Source organism: Pongo pygmaeus, chromosome 6 (genome assembly GCF_028885625.2).
Source record: "Pongo pygmaeus isolate AG05252 chromosome 6, NHGRI_mPonPyg2-v2.0_pri, whole genome shotgun sequence".
NCBI lineage: Eukaryota > Metazoa > Chordata > Mammalia > Primates > Hominidae > Pongo > Pongo pygmaeus.
Genome location: NC_072379.2, coordinates 134,188,628 through 134,212,832, shown reverse-complemented (window position 1 = coordinate 134,212,832; position 24,205 = coordinate 134,188,628). Strand labels below are relative to the sequence as shown.

General features: G+C 48.5%; 1 protein-coding gene across 1 annotated transcript; it reads right to left on the bottom strand.

The window, feature by feature from the left end:
• Nucleotides 1–360: 360 nt before the first annotated feature.
• Nucleotides 361–18,576, bottom strand: STRA8 (stimulated by retinoic acid 8). The gene is made up of 8 exons (XM_054495324.1): nucleotides 18,313–18,576; nucleotides 16,229–16,304; nucleotides 15,676–15,760; nucleotides 13,547–13,786; nucleotides 12,368–12,653; nucleotides 7,154–7,227; nucleotides 3,793–3,904; nucleotides 361–606 (listed from the first exon to the last, which is right to left on the bottom strand). The coding sequence occupies exons 1-8, from the start codon at nucleotides 18,502–18,504 to the stop codon at nucleotides 532–534; spliced, it is 1,140 nt and encodes a 379-aa protein (XP_054351299.1). The 5' UTR covers nucleotides 18,505–18,576; the 3' UTR covers nucleotides 361–531.
• Nucleotides 18,577–24,205: the final 5,629 nt, after the last annotated feature.

The window sequence follows — 24,205 nt, the reverse complement described above, 5'->3', positions numbered from 1 at the left end:
AGGACCTCACTGTAGCTCCTGTTCAGGTGACTTTATTACTAGAAGCAGCAGATGAATCTGGTTCCACCCAGCCGTCCTGCGGCACAGGGTTGAGGTCAGCACTGCCCCTGGCTCTCAGAGTGTGCAGGGTGAACAGGTGGGCTCTGGAACTCTCTAGAACCCATCAGGGCAATGCCTTGTGCCCAGGACATGCTGAAAGCACCTGGCATTATGTCACCTCCAAGGACAGATCCTGCCTGTCCTCCTTGAAAGGCCCATGGCCTGGGCCCCAGCTATACTTTCTACCCCCTTAATAGGAGCACAATAGCAGCAGGCGAGCCCTTTGTGCCAAACAGTCCCCAAAGACCAACACAAGGCCATGCTTCTCTTATACTTTATAATAATCAGAAACTAAAATCATCAAAATGCTTCTGGAACAACCCACTCCAAAGAGTCCTGGAGGCCAAGGCAGGTGCAACCTTAGCTGCCAGCATTCAACCTTGGGAACTGCCCACCTCATTCAGTCCCTCCCCTCGCAGCTCCTCTTCTGCATTACAGATCTTCATCGTCAAAGGTCTCTGTGCACTGCAACATGATCATCTCTTCATCAACGGGAAAGGATGCTTCCTGCAAGACACAGGGTGGAAGAGGTTCACTTTTCATCTGTGGGTCTCGGGCCTCAGGCAGATAGGAAGGCTCCTGCATCTCTGGTGTGCCCAGCCCCCAGACTCTATCCTACATCTCTTCAGCTGCATTTTCACCTCCAGCTTGGGCCAGGAAGCAAGAGCTCTAAGGGGGAAGGTCCCATTTCCATTTCACTCAACTGAGCCCTCTATGACCTCCAGAAAGGACACAGCAGAACTGGCTTCTTTTTTATACTGGGGATTTCCAGGGTCCCACAAGAGAGACAGAGGACCTCATAAGGCTTTATCCAAATGCTCATCAATAGAAGACGGTGCACTGCACCACGGTGCTCCCACCAGTGAAACACCATGCAGCTTGTTTCCAACAAAAATAATGAGACAGCGTGCTCTCTGTGGGATACACTATTTACAAAGGGCAAAGTGCAAAGCAATGTGTACTGTAGGCTACTATTTGTGTTTGAAAGAATATATAATATCTGTAGAATATCTCTGGATGAGTGTACAAGAAACTGGTCACTGTAGTTGCCTCTGGGGGAGGGTATGGGGTAGGAAGCAAGGAAGAGAGAAAGTGTCCATTTTATGTCTTTTGGTAACTTGTAAATTTTATGCCATGTATATGGGTTACCTATTAGGAGACAATATTTTTTTAAGCAGCAGCACCGTGGCTGGTCATGGTGGCTCAATGCCTGTAATCCCAGCACTTTGGGAGGCCAAGGCAGTAGGATCACCTGAGTTTAGGTGTTCGAGACCAGCCTGGCCAACATGGCGAAAACTTGTCTCTACTAAAAATACAAAAAAATTAGCTGGGCGTGGTGGTGTGCGCCTGTAATCCCAGCTACTCGGGAGGCCATGGCATGAGAATCGCTTGAACCCAGGAGCCAGAGGTTGCAGTGAGCCAAGATCACACCGTGACTACACACCAGTTTGGGTGAAAAAAAAAAAGCAGTAGCACTGTTTGCTTAGCAAGTGTTTCTCAGTCCCTAAAGGGACACTGTAAACAGTGATCCCAGCCAACACCTCAGGACTCTCCATGACTTCTTTCTCTAAAAATATGTTCCTGAGGTTTTGCTCCTTCTGTCTCTCTCCATCCCAGCAGAAAATGACCCCTGTAACTTGTCAGCCCTGCAGATCAGGGTTGATCCCCATGGAACCAGGTGGCATCCCTGACCCCAGTCAACCATCTAATGAATGTGGGACCTGGTCCCAAGGGTGATATCCTGATAATGGGGACGACCTCCACAAACTGAGCCTTTCCTGCCCTGGAGAAGCAGTTCCCGTTCACCATGCTCTCCTGATAGGGGCAGGGAAATAGGGATCAAGAGTGTCAGGGAGGTGGGACCACAGTCTCCAGGCAAATCATGTGGGCCCCTTGTTCAGTGGGAAGACAATGGCAGAGGTTGGGAGGAGAATGCAACTTTTCTGTTTACACCAGAGTCTATCAAAGCCTGAGTCCTCCTGCCCCAGAGCCACTTGGACAGCTCATTCCAAATGCAGATTTCTGGGGCCCGCTCTTGCAACACTGAGGCATCGGGAATCTAGGAGTGCTGAAGTTTGGCATCTTTGCTTTGTTCTGTTGTTGTTGTTGTTGTTTAGAGAGAGTCTCACTCTGTTGCCCAGGCTGGAGTACAGTGGCATGATCTCAGCTCATTGTAACCTCTACCTTGTAGGCTCAAACGATCCTCCCAACTCAGCCTCCTGAGTAGCTGGGACTACAGGCATGTACCACCACACCCAGCTAATTTTTGTATTTTTTGTAGTGATGAGGTTTTGACATGTTGTCCAGACTGGTCTTGAAGTCCTGGGCTCAAGTGATCTGCCCACCTCGACCTCCCAAAGTGCTGGGATTCCAGGCGTGAGCCACCGCGCCCGGCCATATCTTTGCCTTGTATGGATACTAGAATCCCTGCTTGTTATCTTTTCTGCCATATGTGGAGAAGGAGGGGAAGCAAAGATTGTCCTTTTCGTCTATTCTCAAAATCTTGATAAAGTGGGCTAATTTAACTGTATCTGAGAGAAAGAGGGAACAACTGGTCCAGGGGACAGTCACCCAAGGATTGGTGGGAAGGGGAGAGCAAACTGCAAGGAAGGGCTCCACGTAAGGATTCGCTGTGGTCCCAGCAGAAGGAAATGAAGACTTAGTTGGAAAAGGGCAAGTTATACCTTAGCCTACTGAACAGGTGTCTTGACTATTTTTAGACAAACATTTGCTATTATTGTAACTTACCTTTTAAATAAACAGTTGTATTATTGCTAAATTAGTAAAGAAAAATCTATGGCTATGAATCTGAAAGGACCTGTCCCCTTGTGGCTCAGGTATAACCCCCCTTCCCTGACAAAAAGCTTCCAGGAATGGCCCTCCTAACCAAGAGTCCCACTACTCATATCACTGTAAGTGGAACAATTTGGAAGCAGACATTAATATCCTTCAAAAGCTGACAGCAAATATTACTGAAGATGATGAAGACTGTAGAAGATGGTGAAATAGTCCAGCGTTTTGGGAAGGTGTCAAGGGTTCACACAACTTTATGAATGCCTGCTGAGAGTCAGGCCCCCGGGATCAGGTTCCTGCTTCAAAGGGCTCCCAGTCAAGGTCTGCCTTAGAGCAGTGGTTCCCAACCTTTATGGCACCAGGGACCAGTTTCACGGAAGACAATTTTTCCACAGACCTGGGGGGCAAGGGTGGTTTCAGGATGAAACTCTTCCACCTCAGATCATCAGGCATTAATCAGATTCTCATAAGGAGAGAGCAACCTAGACCCCTTTCATGAGCAGTTCATAATAGGGTCTGCACTCCTATGAGAATCTAATGCCACTGCTGATCTGACAGGAGGCGGAGGTCAGGCAGTCATGCTCACCCTCTGCTGGGCAGCTCTGCTCCTAGCAGGCCATAGATCTGTGCTGGTCTGTGGCCTAGGGGTTGGGGACCCCTGCCCTAGAGGACACCTCTCTGTCTTTCCTGATTCCCTGGCTATCTTCCATTCATTCTACAGGATGCGTCAGGCTGAAGGCGACCATCCATGGAGCAAGCCAGAGGGAATGAAGAGTGTCCCTGCCCAGTGGCTCCTCATGGTATGATTGGGGTGAGTTCTAGTTAGGGCTGCCCTTAAGAGCCTTTTTTGCTATCTAAGCAAGGGGGGCAGAGGTACCACGGCCCTCTACTCCATCCTACCTGCTTTACTTGAGTGTTTGCACAGCTAAGGCCTTTAAAAAAGTCGATGATCTGCATATAGAGCTGAAACTTCTCCTCTGGGTTTTCTGGGTTGCAGCTGGCAAGCACTGAACTGACAACAGAAAGGAAGAAGAGACAACAAATATTCAGGATCCTGATCTTTCAACTCTGCTTCCCCCTCCCGTGAAAGATTTGGGTTACAGTGTGAACCAAGCACTTGTAAATTCTCAGACAGCCCAGACCTCTCTTTGAAAGGTTTGTGTTACCTCTGCTCACATATCATGTCTGGAATCCCCTGGAAAATCGAGACTGTGGTGAGACTGGCTCCTGCGCCCTAATTTAGTGTTCTGAGCTGTGGCCGCTGGAACAAGGGAACAAGAGTGCCTCTATCCCTCAATCTTCTGCAGAATGCCCCCATGGTTCTGGTTCCACTGTGGCTGCTGAGGCAGCTCTGGAGCACGCCGCACATCTTGAGTTCAGTTTGCTGAGTTGCCACTGCTCAGTGGGTCTAATGTGGAACTCAAGCCCTGGTGCAGAAAGGAGGCCTGTTGTGCAGGCTCTTTTCCTCCTGCCTAGCTGGGACAAGGGGAGATGCCCTGTGTGACTCGAGCTTATGTCACCATAAGCAGCACAGTTTGGAAGCAGACATTAAAATCCTTCAAAAGCTGACAGCAACTGTTATTGCAGGGCCTCAGAAGATGATGAGTTAGCTCAGCCTTTAGGAAAGGTGGCAGGGGCTCATGCAACATTTAGAAATGCCCGCTAAGAGCCAGGCCCTGCAATGTGGACCCTGCTTCAAAGGGCTACTTAGAGCACAGAGGCTGTGTGTCTGTAGGACAGCTGGCACTCACTCACTGTGAGTTCAGTAGGCAGCCCTCACTTCCTCCCGGGATGAGGCACCGCAGTCAGCTGAGGAACCCTCTGGCAGCAACCCCTGACTGTTCTAGGGAAAGTGGAACATTTTTAATAGGTTGTTTTTCCGTTCCATCAGCAGGGCGGGGAGTTCTGAATATTGCTTGGCAAGGACAGGCTGGCAGCTTCTCGATGGTTGTCTTTGCAGCCCAAGCACAGCATAGAAACAGGAATGTCTCTTCCAGGCAATTGCAGCAAAATGAAACTCCACTCACAGCTGAGAAGTGCTTGAGTCACTCTGTAAGGTCGATTTGCAGAGGACAAAGCCCTCCTCTGACAATCCCACTTCTCCCCAAGGCCATCTAGGCCTGGGTGGAACAGGGAGAATGGAGGGAAAATGCTGATGTGTGGTTTCCCTGAAGCTCTGCTGAAAGGCCAGCTGGGTTACTAGGGACAGCTGTGGCTCCAAGGCCTCACAGGCACCCATAGGCCAGGCTCCCCTTGAGAGGACAATGAGATATTCATTGGGATCACAAGGATATGTCCCTCTCACCCCCAAAGCAGAAAAATAAATGTCCAGGATTCTTTTTAGCCATGACAGCAGCACAGGTATCTGAAGAACCTGTCCCTTCAGGCCCTAAGACCACAGGTTTTTCAAGCAAAGCAGCAAGGGAATTTCAGTCCTAAAGGATTTCTCTCAGAAAACACACCTTTGGGACATTGTTAGTCAAGCTGCTTCTTGTTTTAAAATCTTTTCACATCCTATTTTGTGTCTTCCCACTTCATGGGGTCAGCTATCCTTTTCTCCCCTCCTTCCATATCCGTTCCCATCAGCACCATGAAAAGCAGCAACCCCCCTTTGCAGAACTCAGAGAGTCCCCTAAACTCAGGGCCCGTGCCTGTTTGCATGTTGGCCCTTATTCTCTGTGCCCCAGAGCCCCCTCCCCGCCTTCTCCTTCCAGGTCAGCTGGGAGAACCTGCCCGCAAGCTGCCCTGGGTGCTACAGACTGATGGTTTGTGTTCTTCCAAAATTCATATGCTGAAGCCTAACCCCCAAGGTGATGGTGTTAGCAGGTGGGGGGAGGCTCCGGGAGATCATAGACTAGGGCATGAAGATGGGCCCCTCATGATGGGATTAGTGCCCTTATAAAACAGGCCCCAGAGCCAGGTGCTGTGGCTCACGCCTGTAATCCTAGCACTTTGGGAGCCAAGGTGGGTGGATCATCTGAGGTCAGGGGTTCGAGACCAGCCTGGCCAACATGGCAAAACCCTGTCTCTGCTAAAAATACAAAAATTAGCTGAGCATAGCGGCATGCACCTGTAATCCCAGCTACTCAGCAGGCTGAGGCAGGAGAATCACTTGAACCCAGGAGGTGGAGGTTGCAGTGAGCCAAGATCAAACCACTGCACTCCAGCCTGGGTGACAGAGTGAGACTCTGTCTTAGAAAAAAAAATTTTTTTTTTAAAAAGAAACAAGTTCCAGAGAGATTCCTTGCCCCTAGACCATGTGAAGTTTTATCCAGAAGGTGCCGTCTGTGAAAAAACGAGGCTCTGACTCTGCTGGCACCTTGATCGTAGACTCCCCAACCTCCAGAACTGTGAGAAATACATTTCTGTTGTTTATAAGCCATCCGACCTATGGCATTTAGTATATAATGGACTTAAGGCAGGGATACAGCAGCCCTCAGTGGAGGTTAGCAGGACTAACACACACTGGGAATAGGGTGCAAAGTGAACAGATGAGTTTCCACAACCTATAGCTGATAACCTGGTATGTCCCAGCCCTGTACCAGGATGGAAGAATTTTCTACTCTGAAGATGCCACAGATGTCAAGCCCCAGGGCAATGACACAATCCTAGGACCAGCTCACTTCCAATCACAGAAAAAAGGTGGATCCCCAAGAATACCCACTGCATTAGGCACCAGATCTGATTTGGCTCTGTGTCCCCACCCAAATCTCCTGTTGAATTATAATCCCCATTTGTTGAAGGAGGGGCCTGGTGGGGGGGGGATGTGATTGAATCATGGAGGTGCATGTCCCCCTTGCTGTTCTCATGACACAGTTCTCACAAGATCTGGTTGTTTGAAAAGTGTGTAGCACTTCTCCCTTCACTCTCTCTCCTGTCGCCATGTGAGGATATACAGGTTTCCCCTTTGCCTTCCACCATGATTGTAAGTTTCCCCAGCCATGCCTCTTTTACAGCCTGTGGAACTGTGAGTCACTTAAACCTCTTTTCTTTATAAATTACCCAGTCTCAGGTAGTTCTTTGTAGCAGTGTGAGAATGGACTAGTACAACACTCATCTAGGGACTGCAGAGGAGAGGCCCCTGAACACCCCAGCAGGGGTGTGCACGCACACACACACACACACACACACACCTCTCTGTCTCTCTCTCTCTCTGACTCACCACATTCACACATGCAAACTCACACATACACACCCGCACACACACAATCTCACATCCACCCACACAGGGGCACGTGCTATCTCACACCCTCTTCCTCACCTGGAGCTAGATGTACTTGGAACCTCACTTTTGTCCAAGAAGCTTGCCACATCAAAGGCATCCTCAAAAAGGATCTGAAAGAAAGCACAGCACTTCATGAGTGGGAAATAACTTGACAATTTCACGCTTGCTCTGGGCTGCTGGGGAGAGATGAGTGGAAAGGCTCTCTCTTTACACCATACCCCAGGGGGCATGCATGTCAGAGCTGGGGCCCACACCCAGGGGCTCTGCTTGCTCTTCTTCCTAGGGGGTGAATGCTAAACTCTAGAGTGCCTAGGACAAACTGCCAACCCTGGAGGTGGCTGTGAGGGACAGGAAGAAATGGGGATTGTGATTCCTCTTGCTGAAGAAGGTGGGAGCTCAGGTGTGAGATGCAATTACCAGAGCCTCAGTTTACCACTGAGAAAAATCTCATCAAAACCTCCCAAGGTGGACAGATTATTGGAGCCCAGGGTCCCCAGTCTAGCAGTCTCATGCCAGGACAGCTGAATCCAGAGGGTCAGGAAGGCTCTGGGTTAGGCTGCAGGCAGGCCAACTCCCAGGCCTGCCCCTTGCTAGCCGTGTGACCTGGGACAAGTTACTTCATCTCACAAATCCTCCTCTATAAAACAGGAATCACATTAGTGTCTACTCATAGGGCTATTCCAAGAATTAAGTAAGATAATGTATGTGAAGTATCTAGTTACATTTGAACATTATCCACTTTATAACAGACATACCCGGCACATAATTGAACATTATCTGCTTTATAACAGACATACATGTTCATTGTGGAAATTTTGGAAAATAGAAGCAGATCAAGAAAATAAGAATTACTGAGAAACAATCCCACCCAGATATCCGTTGTTGACACATTGATCTAATTCTCTCCAGTCACTTCCCTAGGTCTATAATATATATTTCCAATTTGGAATCTTGCTATTTAGACAGTTTTTCATCCTGCTTCCCCCAATGTGTTAGAGAATATTAAATATGTTACAGAAACATGATTTACACTTACATGACTGCCAGATTTAGCAAATACAAATACGGGATGCCTAGTTACATTTTGAATTTCAGATAAAGAATGAATAATTTTTAGTATAAGAATGTTTTGAATCATGCATGGGACATTTTTGTATTAAAAATTGAACTGGGCATGCTTTACTTTAACTGACATCCCCTTTGCACTGGCAGTCACGCCTAGGAGAGGAGAGGAAGTTCTCTGACCCTGAGGTGGCAGGTACTGGCAGGTTCCGCCAGGGTCTCTCCTCTCCTCTTCCCTTCCTGCAACACACAGCTCTTCCAAGAGGATTGGTGTCTGCCCTTTCTGTCTTCCTTCAATTGACTTCCTGGAACTGAATCCCTTGGGACTCTGGCCCCTCTCCTAGTTTTCCGGACATTTTCTGTTGTCCTTCTACTTGATATCTCTGTGGTCATTTCAAAGAGGATCTGGAAAGGGGCCACAAAAAGACCTGTGCTTCAGTGTCCATCAGCTCTGAAGCCTATCAGCTACATGTTGCTCCCTGGCAGGCCTGAAACAGGGACCCAGAACTGAAATTCCTGTCCTTAAGCAATCAGCCCACCAAAGTCGCAGGCCACACATTGTGCTCACCTGTGCAAATCCCCCTCACAAGCCAGCCTGAGAAGGGACCCCAGACCAGGCTCCGCAGCCTTTCCAGAGTGCCACCACACTCACAGGGAAGCTCATGTCTGAACTGAAATGGAGCAGTCCAGAGCCTTCTGAGCCCATCTGACCGTGCTGCTGGCCTCTAACACAACAGTTCTGCAGCAGAACCTCTCCAGGTGGACCAGGGGCTGCAGTGGTGTCACTGCTCAGCAGGATTAACTGTGGCTTTGTCCCTGCCTCGGGCACGGGAGTTCTCTGTTCTGCCTACCTTATCACCCAGCCCTGGCCTGGCCTAAACCTGGGCACAGCCGTGCAGGCAGAGCCCTGCTTCTGGCCACAGCTGAGGGAATCTGCTGCCAGCTTCCCTTAATACCTAAAAAACATCAGCCCATAGGCCTCCCTGAAAAACCCAGAAAAGCTGTTTCCATGATTTGGAGACATTAGATTCTGGTTGTTTTCTCTTTGGATGTGTTCTTCCTGAGGAAGTGTTCATGCTGGCACAGTCAAATTTGGCAGAATTGCTCAGGCATTTGGTAGATACTGTCATGCATCACTTACTGATGGGGATAAGTTCTGAGAAATGTGTCCTTAGGCAACTTTGTCATGTGAACATCACAGAGTGTACTTATGCAAACCTAGATGGCATATATACATATATTTATCTTTTCTTTTTTGAGACAGAGTTTTACTCTTGTCACCCAGGCTGGAGTGCAATGGCGTGATCTCGGCTCACTGCAACCTCCGCCTCCCAGGTTCAAGCAATTCTCCTGCCTCAGCCTCCCGAGTAGCTGGGATTACAGGCACTCGCCACCACACCCAGCTAATTTTTGTATTTTTAGTAAAGATGGTGTTTCACCATTTTGGCCAAGCTGATCTCGAACTCCTGACCTCAGATGATCCACCCACCTTGGCCTCCCAAAGTGCTGGAATTACAGACTGGCGTCACCACGCCCAGCCCATATATTTATTTATATATACTTTCTCATATGGAAAACCAAAAATCCAAGTTCCATTACTGAATATCAATTATTTCCCCTACTTGATGTGCAATGCCAATATCGAGTGCCATCTATCAGGTTTCCACATATGCTCCATTATCATTTTATGTGACCACCATTGTATATGTGGTCTGTTGTTGCCCAAAACATCTTTATGTATCCCATGACTGTATTTTCCTTTTGTTTTCTTCGTGTGAGACTCCAGGGCTGGGCACTTTGGGGCTGTAAACACATCTGTTTGGCTGCCCTTTCATACAAGCCTTGGCTCTTTTTGAGCCATCATGGAAGAAAAGGCATGTCTTCTCATGGTGGACCCAGCATCAGAGGAAAACCGGATCAGAAGCCACAGTCTGGTGGACCCATGTTTGGGGGTCGGGGAAAGGATCAAGCTGGTAGGCCATTGAACATCTGCACTGGGAGTTCCCTCCAATAGGACCCACTGCATCAGCCACGAGGGAAGCTTGTTAAAAATGCAATTCCTGAGGCCCCACCCTTAGAGGCTCTGATTCAGTGTGTCTGGGATAGCAGCCCAGCCCCTGAGTTTTTTTGTGTTTTTTTTTGGGTTTTTTTTGGTTGGTTTGTTTTTTTTTTTTTTTAGATAGAGTCTTGCTGTGTTGCCAGGCTGGAGTGCAGTGACACGATCATAGCTCACTGCAGCCTTGACCTCCTGGGCTCAAAGGATCCTCCTGCCTCAGCCTCCTGAGTGCCTGGGACTACAGGTGTACACCACCACACCTCTTTATTTTTTTTAGTTTTTAGTAGAGACGCAGTCTCACTGTGTTGCCCAGGCTGGTCTCAAACTCCTGGGCTCAAGCATTGCTCCCACCTTGCTCAGGCTCCCAAAGTGCTGGGATTACAGGCGTGAGCCACTGCGCCCGGCCAGGCACCTGACTTTTTAAAAAACTCCACAGGTGATTCAGTTGAGAAGCATCAGGGGAGATAATGGAGGGTTGACCATCAACAGGTGACCAAACGGCAGAGTAATGTGAAAAAATGTGTGATGAGAGAGACACAGTCACCGAAGCAGGAGCTGGGAGTTCCGGGCAAGTCACGCTGCTGGTTAGGCCTGCAAACTGGAAGGACAGGAATGGGTGACATCTCTGTCGTTCTCCCGGCTTGGGCCTGATAGCTGAGGACCTTCTAAAAAACGGAGGCATTCCAGGGCTGTAACTCCAGGGTCAGAGACAATCGGACGCTCTCTGGCCCTAAGGCTCCACAGAGAGACACTGGGAAACTAGCATGTCGTCTCCTCAAAGGCGGCCCGACTGAGGAGCATTTGGAAAGTCAGGGCAAGGGGGCGGCCTGTATCAGGCGGAAGCCATGGATGCTAAATGTCCATGAAGCACAGGGCATGTTCAGAGTGCGAATCGGCTACCCCTGTGCTAGAGGAGCAAGCGCGGGCCGTGTGGTAGAGCAGTGTTCTGAGGCCGTCCTCATACTGGAAGAGCAGCTGTGGGCCCACTTTTATCTCCGTGCAGGGCGACCTCAAATGCTACCTGATGCTCTGCTTTGCAGACTATGGCCACGGCCATTCTGACTAGCGTTCTGAACGCTGAGAAATGTATTTACAGTAGCAGTTGTGGTAACCTCCCCTTCACAGAGCGATCCCAGCGCTCTTTGGGGTGGGAACTGACCGCCTTTCAAGAGCTGGACCTGATTGGTCCAAGTGTGATCCTCTCTCTGGCCAGTCATTGGCTCAGCAGGCTGGCAATTTGGCCAGTTCCAGCCAATGAGAGGGGAGGAGCGGTTCTGGAAACAGTCTTCCTTAACTCTTAAGAAAGAGAGCTTTCATAGGAAATCTTTGTTTTACCTGATGCAGAGTAGGAAGAATGACAGTTCGATTGCTCTAGCTGCCATTCCATAGCCACAGGAGCCGGGGGAGGTGGGGAGGGCAGGGAAAGATAAGAAACTGAGCAGAGCCAAGGGAGGCCTGAATCCACGCGGACATGGTGAGCTCCTCCGCCTGCCTCGGACCTCCCCGGGTGTGAGGAGTGCATTTCTTCGTGGTTTAATAATCCAGGCCCTGGCAGCCCAGAGAATCCCAACTGAGACAACCTCCCAAGCCTTGTCTTCTGCCATCCCCAGAGAAAGGCCAGGAAACTAACCGCAGAAAAACAAATGCTGTTCCGTGTCCCCAAGGATTAGAAAATCAGAAACCGGCCGGGCGCTGTGGCTCACAACTGTAATCCCAGCACTTTGGGAGGCCGAGGCAGGCGGATCACGAGGTCAGGAGATCGAGACCATCCTGGCTAACACAGTGAAACCCCGTCTCTACTAAAAATACAAAAAAATTAGCCGGGCGTGGTGGCGGGCGCCTGTAGTCCCAGCTACTGGGGAGGCTGAGGCAGGCGAATGAGGTGAACTCGGGAGGCGGAGCTTGCAGTGAGCCGAGATCGTGCCACTGCACTCCCGCCTGGGCGACAGAGCGAGACTCCGTCTCAAGAACAAAACAAAACAAAACAAAACAAAAGAAAATCAGAAACCTACCTTGGGAGCCAGAAGGCAAACTGCACCTCCAACCTGCTAAATGCAAAGCCCTGGTGTCCCCGGGCGAGGGCGAGGGTGGTTCCTGTGCCCCATCCACGCCACCCCGGTGGGCCTGCTCACCTCCTCGGGAGTGGAGACCAGCGAGCAGCTCGCCCCCTGGCTGTCCACGCCGCTGTCCTTCACGCTGCCCTCGGCACAGGCCGGCTCTCGGCAGGCCTCCGCCAGGGTCGCAGGGCCGCGGTGCTTCTGCGCCCAGGCCTGCCGGAGGCTGGCCTTCCTCTCCTCAGAGAGGTTCTGCCACAGGTGGGAGATGGCCGCGGAGACGATGGGCAGCGCCGCCTCCTGCGGGGTAATGATCCCGCTGCCAGTCAGAAGGTCCATCGTCTGTTTGTAAAAGTTGAGATACCTGGAACAGAAGCGGCGCCGTCTCGCACCCCTAAAGCTCCTTCTCGAAGCGTCTCCTCGGGATTCGGTTCATGGCGTGGACCCCAGCACACAGGCCCGGCCACGGCGCCACGGCTCACCAGGGGCTGAGACTTCTCTGACTCTGCACGCCCCTGGCCCTTGAAGAGCAGCAGCCTTCTTGGGGGCCATGAAGGACATAGACCTGGGCTTTGGGGCCACTCCCCATGTTCTCCCAGTCCCTGCCCCATGAAGCCTTCTATGTTAGACAGAAGGAGATAAGAGGCGTAGCTGCCTTAGTTCTCATCCTAAGGGAATATTCTTGAAAATTCTGAGCCCATGAATGTGCTGGCATGATAGGACTCCAACTTTAACCTGCAGCCCGAAGGTCAGGCTCGGCTGTGGAGAGAGCCTCCTGCTATTGAACCAACTCCTCTGGAAGCCAACATGGCTGCTGAGGGGCTTTGAGTCTATGGAGGAGGCAGTGGCAAGGGACGTCTGAGCCAGCCATTCGGCATCTTTCCTACTATAAGAGCAGTGCGGACTTGTGGGGGTATGTGTTTTGGGGGAGAGAGGGGTTAGCCCTCATAATCACCATCAGCTGTGCCCCCCACAAGACACCCCAAATAAACACCCAGTCTGAGTAAAAACACTGTATGAGTGTATGTGCTATGCTAATGTAGCTTCGAGACTATTTCTCTAGCCTCTCTGCCAGTCGTGTCCCTGAGCCCCTCCCATATGAAAATCCTGGAGATTTCCTGATTCAGGGCCTAGTCTGAACCATGCGCTCCAGCTGGGGTACACAGCTGCAGCATACCCCAGCCGGAGCCTCTGTCCCCTTCCCCATGGGAGGGAGCTCCATGGGTGCACAAAGCCACCCCACCCAACTGTTCACACCGTTCAAATTCCATGAGGTCAGGCGACAAAGTGCCTGGGGAGTATAAGATCACTTTTTTCTCCTCTTCCTCCTCTTCCTCTTCCTCCTCCTCCTCTTCCTCCTCCTCCTCTTCTTCTTCTTCCTCCTCTTCTTCTTGATCTTCCTCTTCCTCATCTTCCTCCTCCTCAGCATCCTTCCTGACTGCCTCAATTGGGCACCAAGGGGAGGAACCATTCTGAGGAAAACTGTTTGAAAGAAGGCTGGGAAAGAAAACAGAAACAAGACAACTATAGATTAATATCCCTCATGAACATGGACAAGAAATTCTTAGCAACTTTAGCAAGTATACATGTATATGTATGTGTGTGTGTGTAGGTGTACACATCATGACCAAATGAGCTTTTTCCTAGGAATGCAAGAGAACTGGTTCAACATTTGAAAATCAATCAATGCAATTCAACATATCAACAGACTACAGAAGAAAAACCTCAATAGATGCAGAAAAAGCATCTGACAAAATCAGCATCCATGCATGATAAAAACTCTCAGCAAAGTAAGAATAAAAAGGAGCTTGTTAACCTGATAGAGGGTATCTCCAAAAAACCTACCGCTAACATCATGCTTAAAGGCAAAAGAAAGTTTCCCCTCTCAATCAGGAATAAGATGAGACTGTCCACTCTTACTACTTCTATTCAAAATTGTTCTGGAGGTTCTAGCCAGTCCAGTAAGGAATGCAAAAAAAAGGAATATACATTGGAGCAGAAGAGACAAATCTGTTTTTATTTGCAGACAGTGTGATTATCTGTGTAGAAAAATCTCAAATAATCTACACACATGTCATTAGAACCAAGAAGGGAATTTAGCAAGGTTGCAGAAGACAATGTCAGAATATAAAAATGAATAATATTGCTACATAGTAGCAATGAACAGTTGGAAATTGAAATTTTAAAAAGCATCATTTACAATAGCATGAAAAAATGACATACTTAGGTTTAAACAAAAAGCTCAATCTATTAAAAACAGGTTAAATTGGACTCATCAAAATTTGCAAATTCTGCTCTTCAAAAGACACCTTGAAGAGAATGAAACAATAGGATATAATTTGGAAAAGTCAGGACCTGCACCCAGGATCTCTTTATACTTATAGGAATAATCCCCAAGGTACCATGTTGAGTCAAAAAAGCAAGCTCGGCTGGGTGCGGTAGCTCACACCTGTAATCCCAACACTTTGGGAGGCCAAGGCAGGTAGATACCTTGAGGTCAGGAGTTTGAGACCAGCTTAGGCAACATGGTGAAACCCCGTCTCTACTAAAAATACAAAAACTAGCCAGGCGTGGTGGCGGGCGCCTGTAATCCCAGCTACTCGGGAGCCTGAGGCAGGAGAAGCTCTTGAACCTGGCAGGCAAAGGTGGCAGTGAACTGAGATCATGCCACTGCACTCCAGCCTGGGTGACAGAGTGAGACTCCATCTCAAAAAACAAACCAAACCAAACCAAAAACAAAAACAAAAAACCATGAGATCATAAAAGTACCTTTCTCAAATCAGTTTCTCCTTCAAAGTATGAATGTGACATATTAATAATGTTCCCCTTTCAGCATTGGTGACACCTGGGTGTACCATGGTTCCTTTTCCTTGCTGAAGTTTAATTTAGCTTTTCTTAGGTTCCCAGGAGGCTTGGAATATAGACTGAGATTTGCATTTTCCTGATTGTCATATGTATCCTCCAAGAAAGCCATTAGTTGTGGCTTTAAAAAATACATATAGAAAAAGCTATAATATAATGTAAACACTATGGTCTCATTTCTCTAAAGAATAATGTGCAACATTTTTTAAAAACTTGATGGATTTTCTTGAAAATTAACATTGATTTTCTTTGAGTTCTGGGACAATATATATTTTCTGGCTTTTGTGTATTTTCTGCATCTTGTGTGATAAGCGTGCATCATTTTTATAATTGGGAAAACACTGATGCATGTTACTAGAATAAAAGAGAAAGGAATGATCTCCAGCATATGGCTGTTTTGAATGGGGAGCAGCAGCCCTGATGGTTCTGCAGGCTGGAATGGAAGGGTGAGTTGCCACCAGACAGTACTGATGGCTGTAAGGACACAGCAGGCCCCCAGCTTGCTGGGGTTTGTGGTGTCTTACCTGTCATTTCCAGAATACATGCTGGCATATTCTTTCTTGACCTCCTCTAAGCTGCTTGCATGCCCATCTTCCAGGTTGAAGGATGCTATTGGGGAGTTGAAGGCCAGGAACACAAAGAGAAAAGTCAGGCCTCTGTTGAGTCTCTCCCACCCTTCTGGCCCAGGTGGGCTGTGGGTGGGACCCTGAACCCTCCAGGGTCAGCATTAGGGAGACCAGGTCCAGTTTTTCCTTCTAGGTGTGAGGGGAGAGCCTTAGACAAGCAGCAGCCCACTTTTCCTCTGGCCTCTGAAGATGAGATCAGGTGCCTTCGGCAGCACTCCAGTAGGGAACTCATCAAAGTCTCATGGCCTGGTGACTCTGGCCAGTCTTGCTGGACTGCAGGCTCACTAAGGACAGGGACCCTCAACATTGGCCCAAGCACAGTTCCTGGCACACAGTAGGCCCTCAATAAATATTTGTTGATTCATTGTAACCCAACTTCTGTTTTCAATAGAAAAACAGAACCAGTTTTCTCCAGGGAGGGAGATGGGGTTGGCAAGTAGTGATCCATTACCTTTCAGCTTCAGCAAATTATCCAGGGTTTGCTCCAGTTCCGGAATGTGACTCTTTGCCTTATTCAGAACCTGCCACTGAGGATAGACAGAGACAATGCTGAAAGCCAGCCTCTCACTGCAGAGACTGGTTTTGTGGACCCAGGAATCCCTTTCCAGGGCTGAGGCCACACTCCCTCAGATGCAAAGTCGCATCCCTTAACCTTGTCAGTAAAAAGAATAGGAAGTTTGTTCTGATGCACAGAAGGCATGAAGTTTTGTTTGTAGCTTAGAAATGGGTTCTCACCGAAATGCCAAAGGATTTGGAAAGAGTTAAGCTTTGTTCAGCAAATTGCTAGTGCTGTAGAAAGGCAAATGACTACAGAGGCGGCTTGAAGGTGGAATAAGGAGTGATGGAAGAGGTGCATTCTGCATGAACGTCAACCCCAGGCTTGCACAAAGCAGAGCTAGACTTCAGCTCAGTTGTAACCTTGTGCAAAGGGCAAGTTAATATTAAATGTCCTATTCTCCCACTATTTTTGTTTGCTAACAGCATACACTCCAGATGATCTAAAAACTTATCAAATGCTGTCAACCTGAGCTCTAAATTTCCCTCTTTCCCTTTTTCCCTCCCTCCCTCTCTCCCTCCTCCCCTCCCTTCTGCTCCCCCCTCCCTCCCCCTTCCTTCCTTCCTTCCAACTTCCTTCCTTTTTTCCCCTCCCTCCCTCCTTCCTTCCTTCCTCCCTTCCTCCCTTCCAACTTCCTTCCTTTTTTCCCTCCCTCCTTTCCTTCCTTTCCTTCCTTCCTTTTTCTTTCCCTCCTCCTCTCTCTTCCTTCCTTCTTCCCTCCTTCCTTCCTGTATGTGACATTATTAAAGTCAAAATGGTAACAGCAAGATTATTCAAAAATGAGCAATGCTAAATGTTGTTTGTTGGGCTGACCACCTATATCTGTCAGGGGCTGCATGCATCCCTTGGGCATGTACAAGGGCAAAACTGTGTGCTAAGTCCCAGGGATACAGAGTACATAAGACAGTCCCCGCTCTCAGGGTGCTGACCTCTGACAGGGAAGACAAGCATGGAGACAACCCCTCATAACACAAGATAGAATTAAGTAGGTACTAACAAGGGGTAGAAGCAAAGGGCTGTGAAAATGTACAAGGAGGAGGGAATAGTCCAACTGGAGGGGTCCAGAAGATTCCATGGAGCAGGGCAGCTGAGCAGAGTGAGCCAAGCCCAGCTTTGAAGTGTGCACAGAATCCCAAAGGCAGAGCTAACTGCATAAGCAGAGACACAGAGGCCTGGCTCAGGGAACTGCTGCAGTGAGATGTGGCCAGAGTGTGGGGTGGGCATGGGGGGACCCAAAGCAGCTGGGGGCAGAGCAGCCTGGGATTTGACATTCTAGATTCCAAGGATTCTGGTGGGTGCCTAAAAAGGAGACTTGACGGGGGCTGGAGTAACAGTGCTCTGCCAGCCCAAAGAGAAGGTGAAGGGAACCGCAGCTGCATGACGATACAGTGGATTGCAAGCTCCCTGAGCACTCCTATGTGTTTTGCTCTCCCCAGTCCCAGAGCTCATGTTGATGCTGTTGGGTCAGCAAGGACTTGGAACCAGGGGCTGACTGATTTACAGCATCTTGGGCTTGTTCGTAGGGTGGAAAGATGATTCTCCACCTGCTGTGGTTTGAATGTTTGTGTCCCCCCAAAATTTAGTATGTTGAGACCCAATCCCCGATATGATAGTATTAAGAGGTGGGGTCTTTTGGAAGGTGATTAAGGTGATTGGTGCCCTTATAAAAGAGTCCCGGGGAACCTGTTTGTCTTTCCCCCGTGTGAGAACACAGCAAGACAGCCCTGTCTATGAACCAATGAGCATGCCCTCACCAGACACCCAATCTGATGGCACCTTTGTCTTGGACTTCACAGGCTTCAGAACCGGGAGCAATAAACTTCTGTTGTTTACAAATTACCCTGTCTAGGGCATTTGTCGCTACCCCAGCAGAAGTGGCAGCTCCACACCAGTCCTTGCCTTGCAGCACAGTCCCTCCACATGTGAAAACGTCTCCTTCCCCGTGGAAATGTCCCCTCTCCTCCTCCAGGTCCCCATACCTTTGAGGCTGTGAGATCAGACTGAGAGTACACTGTCTTCCTGAGGTTGTTGAAGAGTGCTGCCAGGGTGGCTCGGTGGCGGGCCTGGGACAGGCGTCTCCGGGCCACCCGATGCTCAAGCTCCTGCAGCTGTGCTGGCAGCTGGGGTGTCGTTCTGTCATGGGGATTGCTGTTTTCTTCAGGGGTTGCCATTATAAGCTGTAATGTAATAGTATGCTTTTTTTTGCCCTAGATAATAAAAATACAATATTAAAGGGAAAGGAAGGCAAATTGAGGCAGGCAGAAAGGAGGTACCCTTCCCAAGTAAAGGCCCCAAATTCACTCCCTCATGAATTCAGTTATTGGCAAGATTTACAGTGAGAGAAATTTGAGAAGTTTACAAAAGCCCTTTGAAAGTGATGTTGGTCAATTGCTAATTAAGAAAAACAGATGGAGATTATACAGGGTCAACACAAATTCTGTTTTTGAAATTCAACTCCTAAAACTGCAAACCACCCATATAGGACTTAAGAGTTGAGGGGCCCTGGAACTTACCTCGAAAGGTTCCAACACATTGCAGGTACTCACCAGACACTTGTTAATTTCAGGGGTTAATTTTACACGTGGCCAAAGAGAGCAGCTGTACCCTGAGATCTCAGGCTTTACTTTAGTGTGTTCAAAGCCGAACAGGTACTTGTCCCCACTGTGAAGTCTTTTCTACCTCAAGAATGCCCCCTCTTTGATGTGGATAGTAGTTACATAGGTGTATGCATATGAAAAAAAAAATCTCTCAAGGGGTACACTTTAGACTTGTGAATTTTTCTGTGATATACCTCAAGGAAAAAACTAAAAAAGAAAACAAGAAAATTCACTTTACCACCTGTGCAAGCAAGAAGTCACCCGACGACACAGAACTGAAAGAGAACTCATACTTTGCCTTATCTTGCCTCTAGTGGGTTCTGGAGATGATCACTGTGTCCTTTGTTACATCTGAGCTTACAAGCCAGAAGCCCTTCCCTAGGAGAGGCGATTCTGGGACTGACATGTAATTGTTTTAATAAGATACAGGGGCCAGGGCCTTTTACCTGAGCCACAGACCCTTCCATCAAGCCTCACACCACCACTCAGAGATCTGCTCCCCACTAGCCTGCCTGCTCTTTGGACAGGGAGGCTGCGACTTCGTCACTTCTGTACCCTCAGTGCGTAACACAGAGCCTGGCCCCCATTAGGTCTCAGTACTGGAGTTTCTGGTGAATTACAGTGAGAGGTTTCTGCTAGGTCTACTCCCTGCTGAGCTCAGTCCTTACAGAGACAATGCATGACCTCCGCCAGGAGTTTGTTAATTTTGAGGTATGTTAGGGTCACCTGCAGAGGCTGTTGAAAATACACATGCCCAGGCCCTGCCTTGAAAATATCAGATCTGAACCCAGTGTGTAGCTCCCAGGGTGATTCTTATGCTTTCACACTTTGAGAGCCACTGCTAACTCTTGATTTGTGTGTCAAGCATCACCACAGCTGGCAGCAGCTGGAAACAGAATCTTCATTAAGGGATTATGGGGAAGGGAGATGGAAGACACCTTTCCCACTATGTTTTAGTATGGAAAATAGGCCAATGAGATGGTAAACCCAATCAGGCAGTGTGGGATGTTGAAACACTTTTTAGGTCAGAAAACAACTTCTCATCAATAATCTGGTCTTCCCCAGTGTATCAACTTTCCCTTGTTTTGCTTTTTGGAACAGGGCAGGAAGATGGGAACAGTGATGCTGTGGTTGCCCATGCTGGTCCCTGCATGTCTCTGTCACATCTGTTATCAGGAGTTACACTGTAGTATCTTCCAAGGGAAAACAGCACGAATCTGCAGAGGCCCCTCAAGCCCAGCTCCAGGGTTATGTTAGATTAAAGCCTATGCCTTTATGGTCTTCAATTTCCAGATACCAACTAATCTTTAATAGGAAGCAAAGTGAAATTGTGAAGATTTTGAACTGCCCAGGGAAAATGAGAACCTTTTGAACAGAAGAATGTAGGTTTTTTTTGTTTTTTGTTTTTACTTGTTTAAATCAAGGAGCAACAGATGTGTCTGGACACCAGGGGATTTAGGTTAACATACAGAGAAAGGGAAGCGGGTGGGAAGCACTGTTCTAGATGAACAGAGATATAAAAATAACAGAGTCCTCCCAGGACCTCAAGTTCTCTAACAGTCTCAGGATACTAACACCAAAGGCGTCTGGGCTTGTAGGGAATCTGGAGTTCTCCCAATGCCAGTGCTGGGTGTCCTCCCTTCTGCCCAAACACGCTCAGCCTGAAATTCCTGGATGGCTGTGTGGACAGTTTCAGCCCTGGACAAGAGTGCAGTCCTCTACCTCCCCCATAGGGGGCAGACTTCCCACAAGTCGCCTCTAGGGGTCGCCAGGGCTGCTCGCCCCTAGGGGTGGGGACAGCCCCAGAGCATGCTGGCCAAGCTGCCTGGAGCCGTGGCCTCCAACTTGCCTGCCCCCAGGGGCCCCCTGGTTAGGAGCTGGGGGAAATTTCCACGCCCGCCCCCCCCTTGGCCCAGGGAGGGGGCACACCCCAGGAAAGATGGGAGATGACCCTCCTACTCTGCTTTAAGGGCAGAATCAAGCCCTGGAGATGTTATTCTTAATTAGACCTTGAGCGATTTTCAGTGTCTTCCATCTAGATCCTGCCTCCTATTCACTACTAGGAACCACTGTGCTATGATCTGCACAAGGCATTCTTTCCAAGTTATTTCGATTGACTTGGAATGTTTTCCTTCTCTGTGGCCCTGACAGGGTCTTAGGTAGATCTTTGTTAGACAGAGCTCTTTTTGTTTTGTTTTGTTTTTTGTTTTGAGGTGGAGTCTCGCTCTGTTGCCTGGGTTGGAGTGCAGTGGCGTGATCTCAGCTCACTGCAACCTCTGCCTCCTGGGTTCAAGCGATTCTCCTGCCTCAGCCTCCTGAGTATCTGGGATTACAGGCGCCCGCCACCACGACTGGCTAATTTTTGTATTTTTAGTAGAGACGGGGTTTCACCATATTGGTCAGGCTGGTCTCGAACTCCTGACCTCCTGATCCGCCCGCCTCGGCCTCCCAAAGTGCAAGGTTTACAGGAGTGAGCCACCGCGCCCGGTGGACAGAGCTCTTTTTATCTAATAATACACTTGGGTCTGTCCCATCAGCACCTGTGATTTGTGTGAAGGGCTGGCTCGCCTGGAACAGGTGCCTCAGAAATTACTGCCTAGGATGGAGAGAGGAGGGCAGGACCCTCCGCCTTATTCCAAGATTAGCCGTTTGGCTAGGAAGGGGGAATGAAACATACTGTGAAAGGGGGAGCTAACTATTGTAAAAATGAGATCAAGAAGTGATCTGTTATTTAAAAACAAAACTCGGCTCTCCTAAAAGCCCTCTGCAGTTGCAAAGTATGTCAAAGAAACTGCTTCCAGCAGCGTAAGGAATCATAGCAGTGTAGAGAAAACAGTCTGGAACTCTCCTCCCTAGGGCCTGGAACTGCATTTTAATAGCCTTGAAAACTCAGAATCTTCCAATTGCCCCTTTGGTTTGCTCCCCTGCTCACCAGTCTTTATTCCATGACCCACTGCCCCTTCTTCCATCTATAATACCATCTCTCTCTGCCCCGTCTTCATTTTCTACGGATCTAGAGCCAACTTGCCCTTCCCAGTTTAAGTCCCAATTCCTTTAATGAGCTTCCCAGTCCCAGGCCACACTGGTTTCTAACTCAATCATGTTCTGGCAACAAGTAAGAAAAATCTTTGATCGGCACCTGTGTGTCAAGCATCAGTTGTGTCCCTCCCAGGAGGTGGTACCATGCATAGACATAGATGATTAGCTTAAGCTTCCCTTTCTTGGCTGCCTCTCCCACACTAAAACCACTAAGAATTCTATTGCCTGGACTACTAAGACAAAAATCTCCCAAGCGTGGGGATGGGCAGAGACATTGGGTTGAATGAGCTAAAGGAAAATAAAAATTAAGAGAAAAGCTTGGTGGGTGGAGGGGAAATAACATCTTAGTTCCACCCTAACCCAAAAGACCTCTCTGCATCCCATTGAGAAGCCTTCAAAAATCTCTTTCAAGGTGATGTTGGTCAATTACTAATTAAGAAAGGTAGTGAAGATGATATAGGGTGAAGAAGCTGGATATCCTATCCAGACTTGGAAAACTGGGCATGCTTGGAGAGGTGAATGTGAATGTTTGGGCATCTAAAATGAGCAAGAATTGAGGGAACTCAGTACAGAGATAGTAGTCTGAAGGAAGCTAATCTTAAGGATGATGCAGAGACACAGTCAAAGATAGGATGAGCTGGTAAAGGGAAAGGCAAGTTGGGTTATGGATTGGCTTGAGACCTGGGTCATAACCATATCTTCAGGCTAACCAACCTTGTGACCTTGTGATTTTGGATGAGGCAAGAAATCTCTCTAGTTCACACACATACACACACACACACACACACACACACACACACACACACACACACACATATATATATAAAGATAGGGTCTCACTATGTTGCCCGGGCTGGTTTTGAATGCCTGGGCTCAAGTGAACCTCCCGCGTCAGCCTCCTAAAGTGTTGGCATTACAAACATGAGCTACCACCTCTGGCCTCTAGTTCTTAAGGTTTTTTTTTTCCCTATTTCTTTTGGGATAGGGTCTCGCTCCATTGCCCAGGCTGGAGGGCAGTGGCATGCTCATGGCTCATTGCAGCCTCGAACTCCTAGGCTCAAGTAATCCTTCCACCTCATCCTCCTGAGTAGCTGGGACTACAGACGTGCACCACTGGGCCTGGCTAAATTTTTCTGTAGAGACGGGGTCTCACTATGTTGCCCGGGTTGGTCTTGAACTCTGGGGCTCAAGTGATCCTCCTATCTTGGCCTCCCAAAGTGCTGGGATTACAGGCATGAGCCACCATGTCTGGCCTTAATTTCTTTAAAGGAGGTAAAAATTCTTTAACTAGATTATAGTCTGAATGTTTTCATTTTTAAAAGGTCATGATCAGCTGGGCGCGGTGGCTCACATCTGTAATCCCAGCACGTTGTGGGGCCGAGGCGGGAGAATCACCCGAGGTAAGGAGTTCAAGACCAGCCTGGCCAACATGGTGAAACCCCGTCTCTTACTAAAAATAGAAAAATTAGCTGGCGTGGTGGCAAGCGCCTGAAATCTCAGTTACTCAGGAAGCTGAGGCAGGAAAATCACTTGAACCCAGGAGGTGGAGGTTGCAGTGAGCTGAGATCATGCCACTGTACTCCAACCTGGGCGACAAGAGTGAAACTCTGTCATAAAAAAAAAAAAAAAAAAGTCATGCTCATGATTCTATGAATATCTGGGGCAATAAAAAAAAATAAGCCACTCATAACCAATAGAAGTGGGGTATGGATCACAGAGCAGTATGAGAAGCTTCATCTTAAGGAATTTTGGAGACTTCCTTATGTTTATGAACAAATGTTTACTGAACACTTTCTCTGTGCAAAGCCCATTTATTCTGCAGGAAACTGGAGCCCAAAATAATACTAGGCCTTTCAGAATGGCCATAGCTCTAACATATTTTCCCCTTTAAAAAACTTATTGCTGCCCAGGCATGGTGGCTCTTGCCTGTAATCCTAGCACTTTGGGAGGCTGCGGCAGGAGGATCACTTGAGCTCAGGAGTTTGAGACCAACCTGGGCAATGTGGCCAAACCCCATTTCTACAAAAAATACAAAAATTATCCGGGCATCATGTGCCTGTAGTCCCAGCCACCCAGGAGGCTGAGTTGGGAGGATCACTTGAGAAGGATCACCTGGGAAGCAGAGGTTGCAGTGAGCTGAGATTGTGCTACTGCACTCCAGCCTGGGTGACAGAGTGAGATTCTGTCTAAAAGAAAACAAGTGAACAAACAAAACCAAAACTTATTGCTGTGTTCA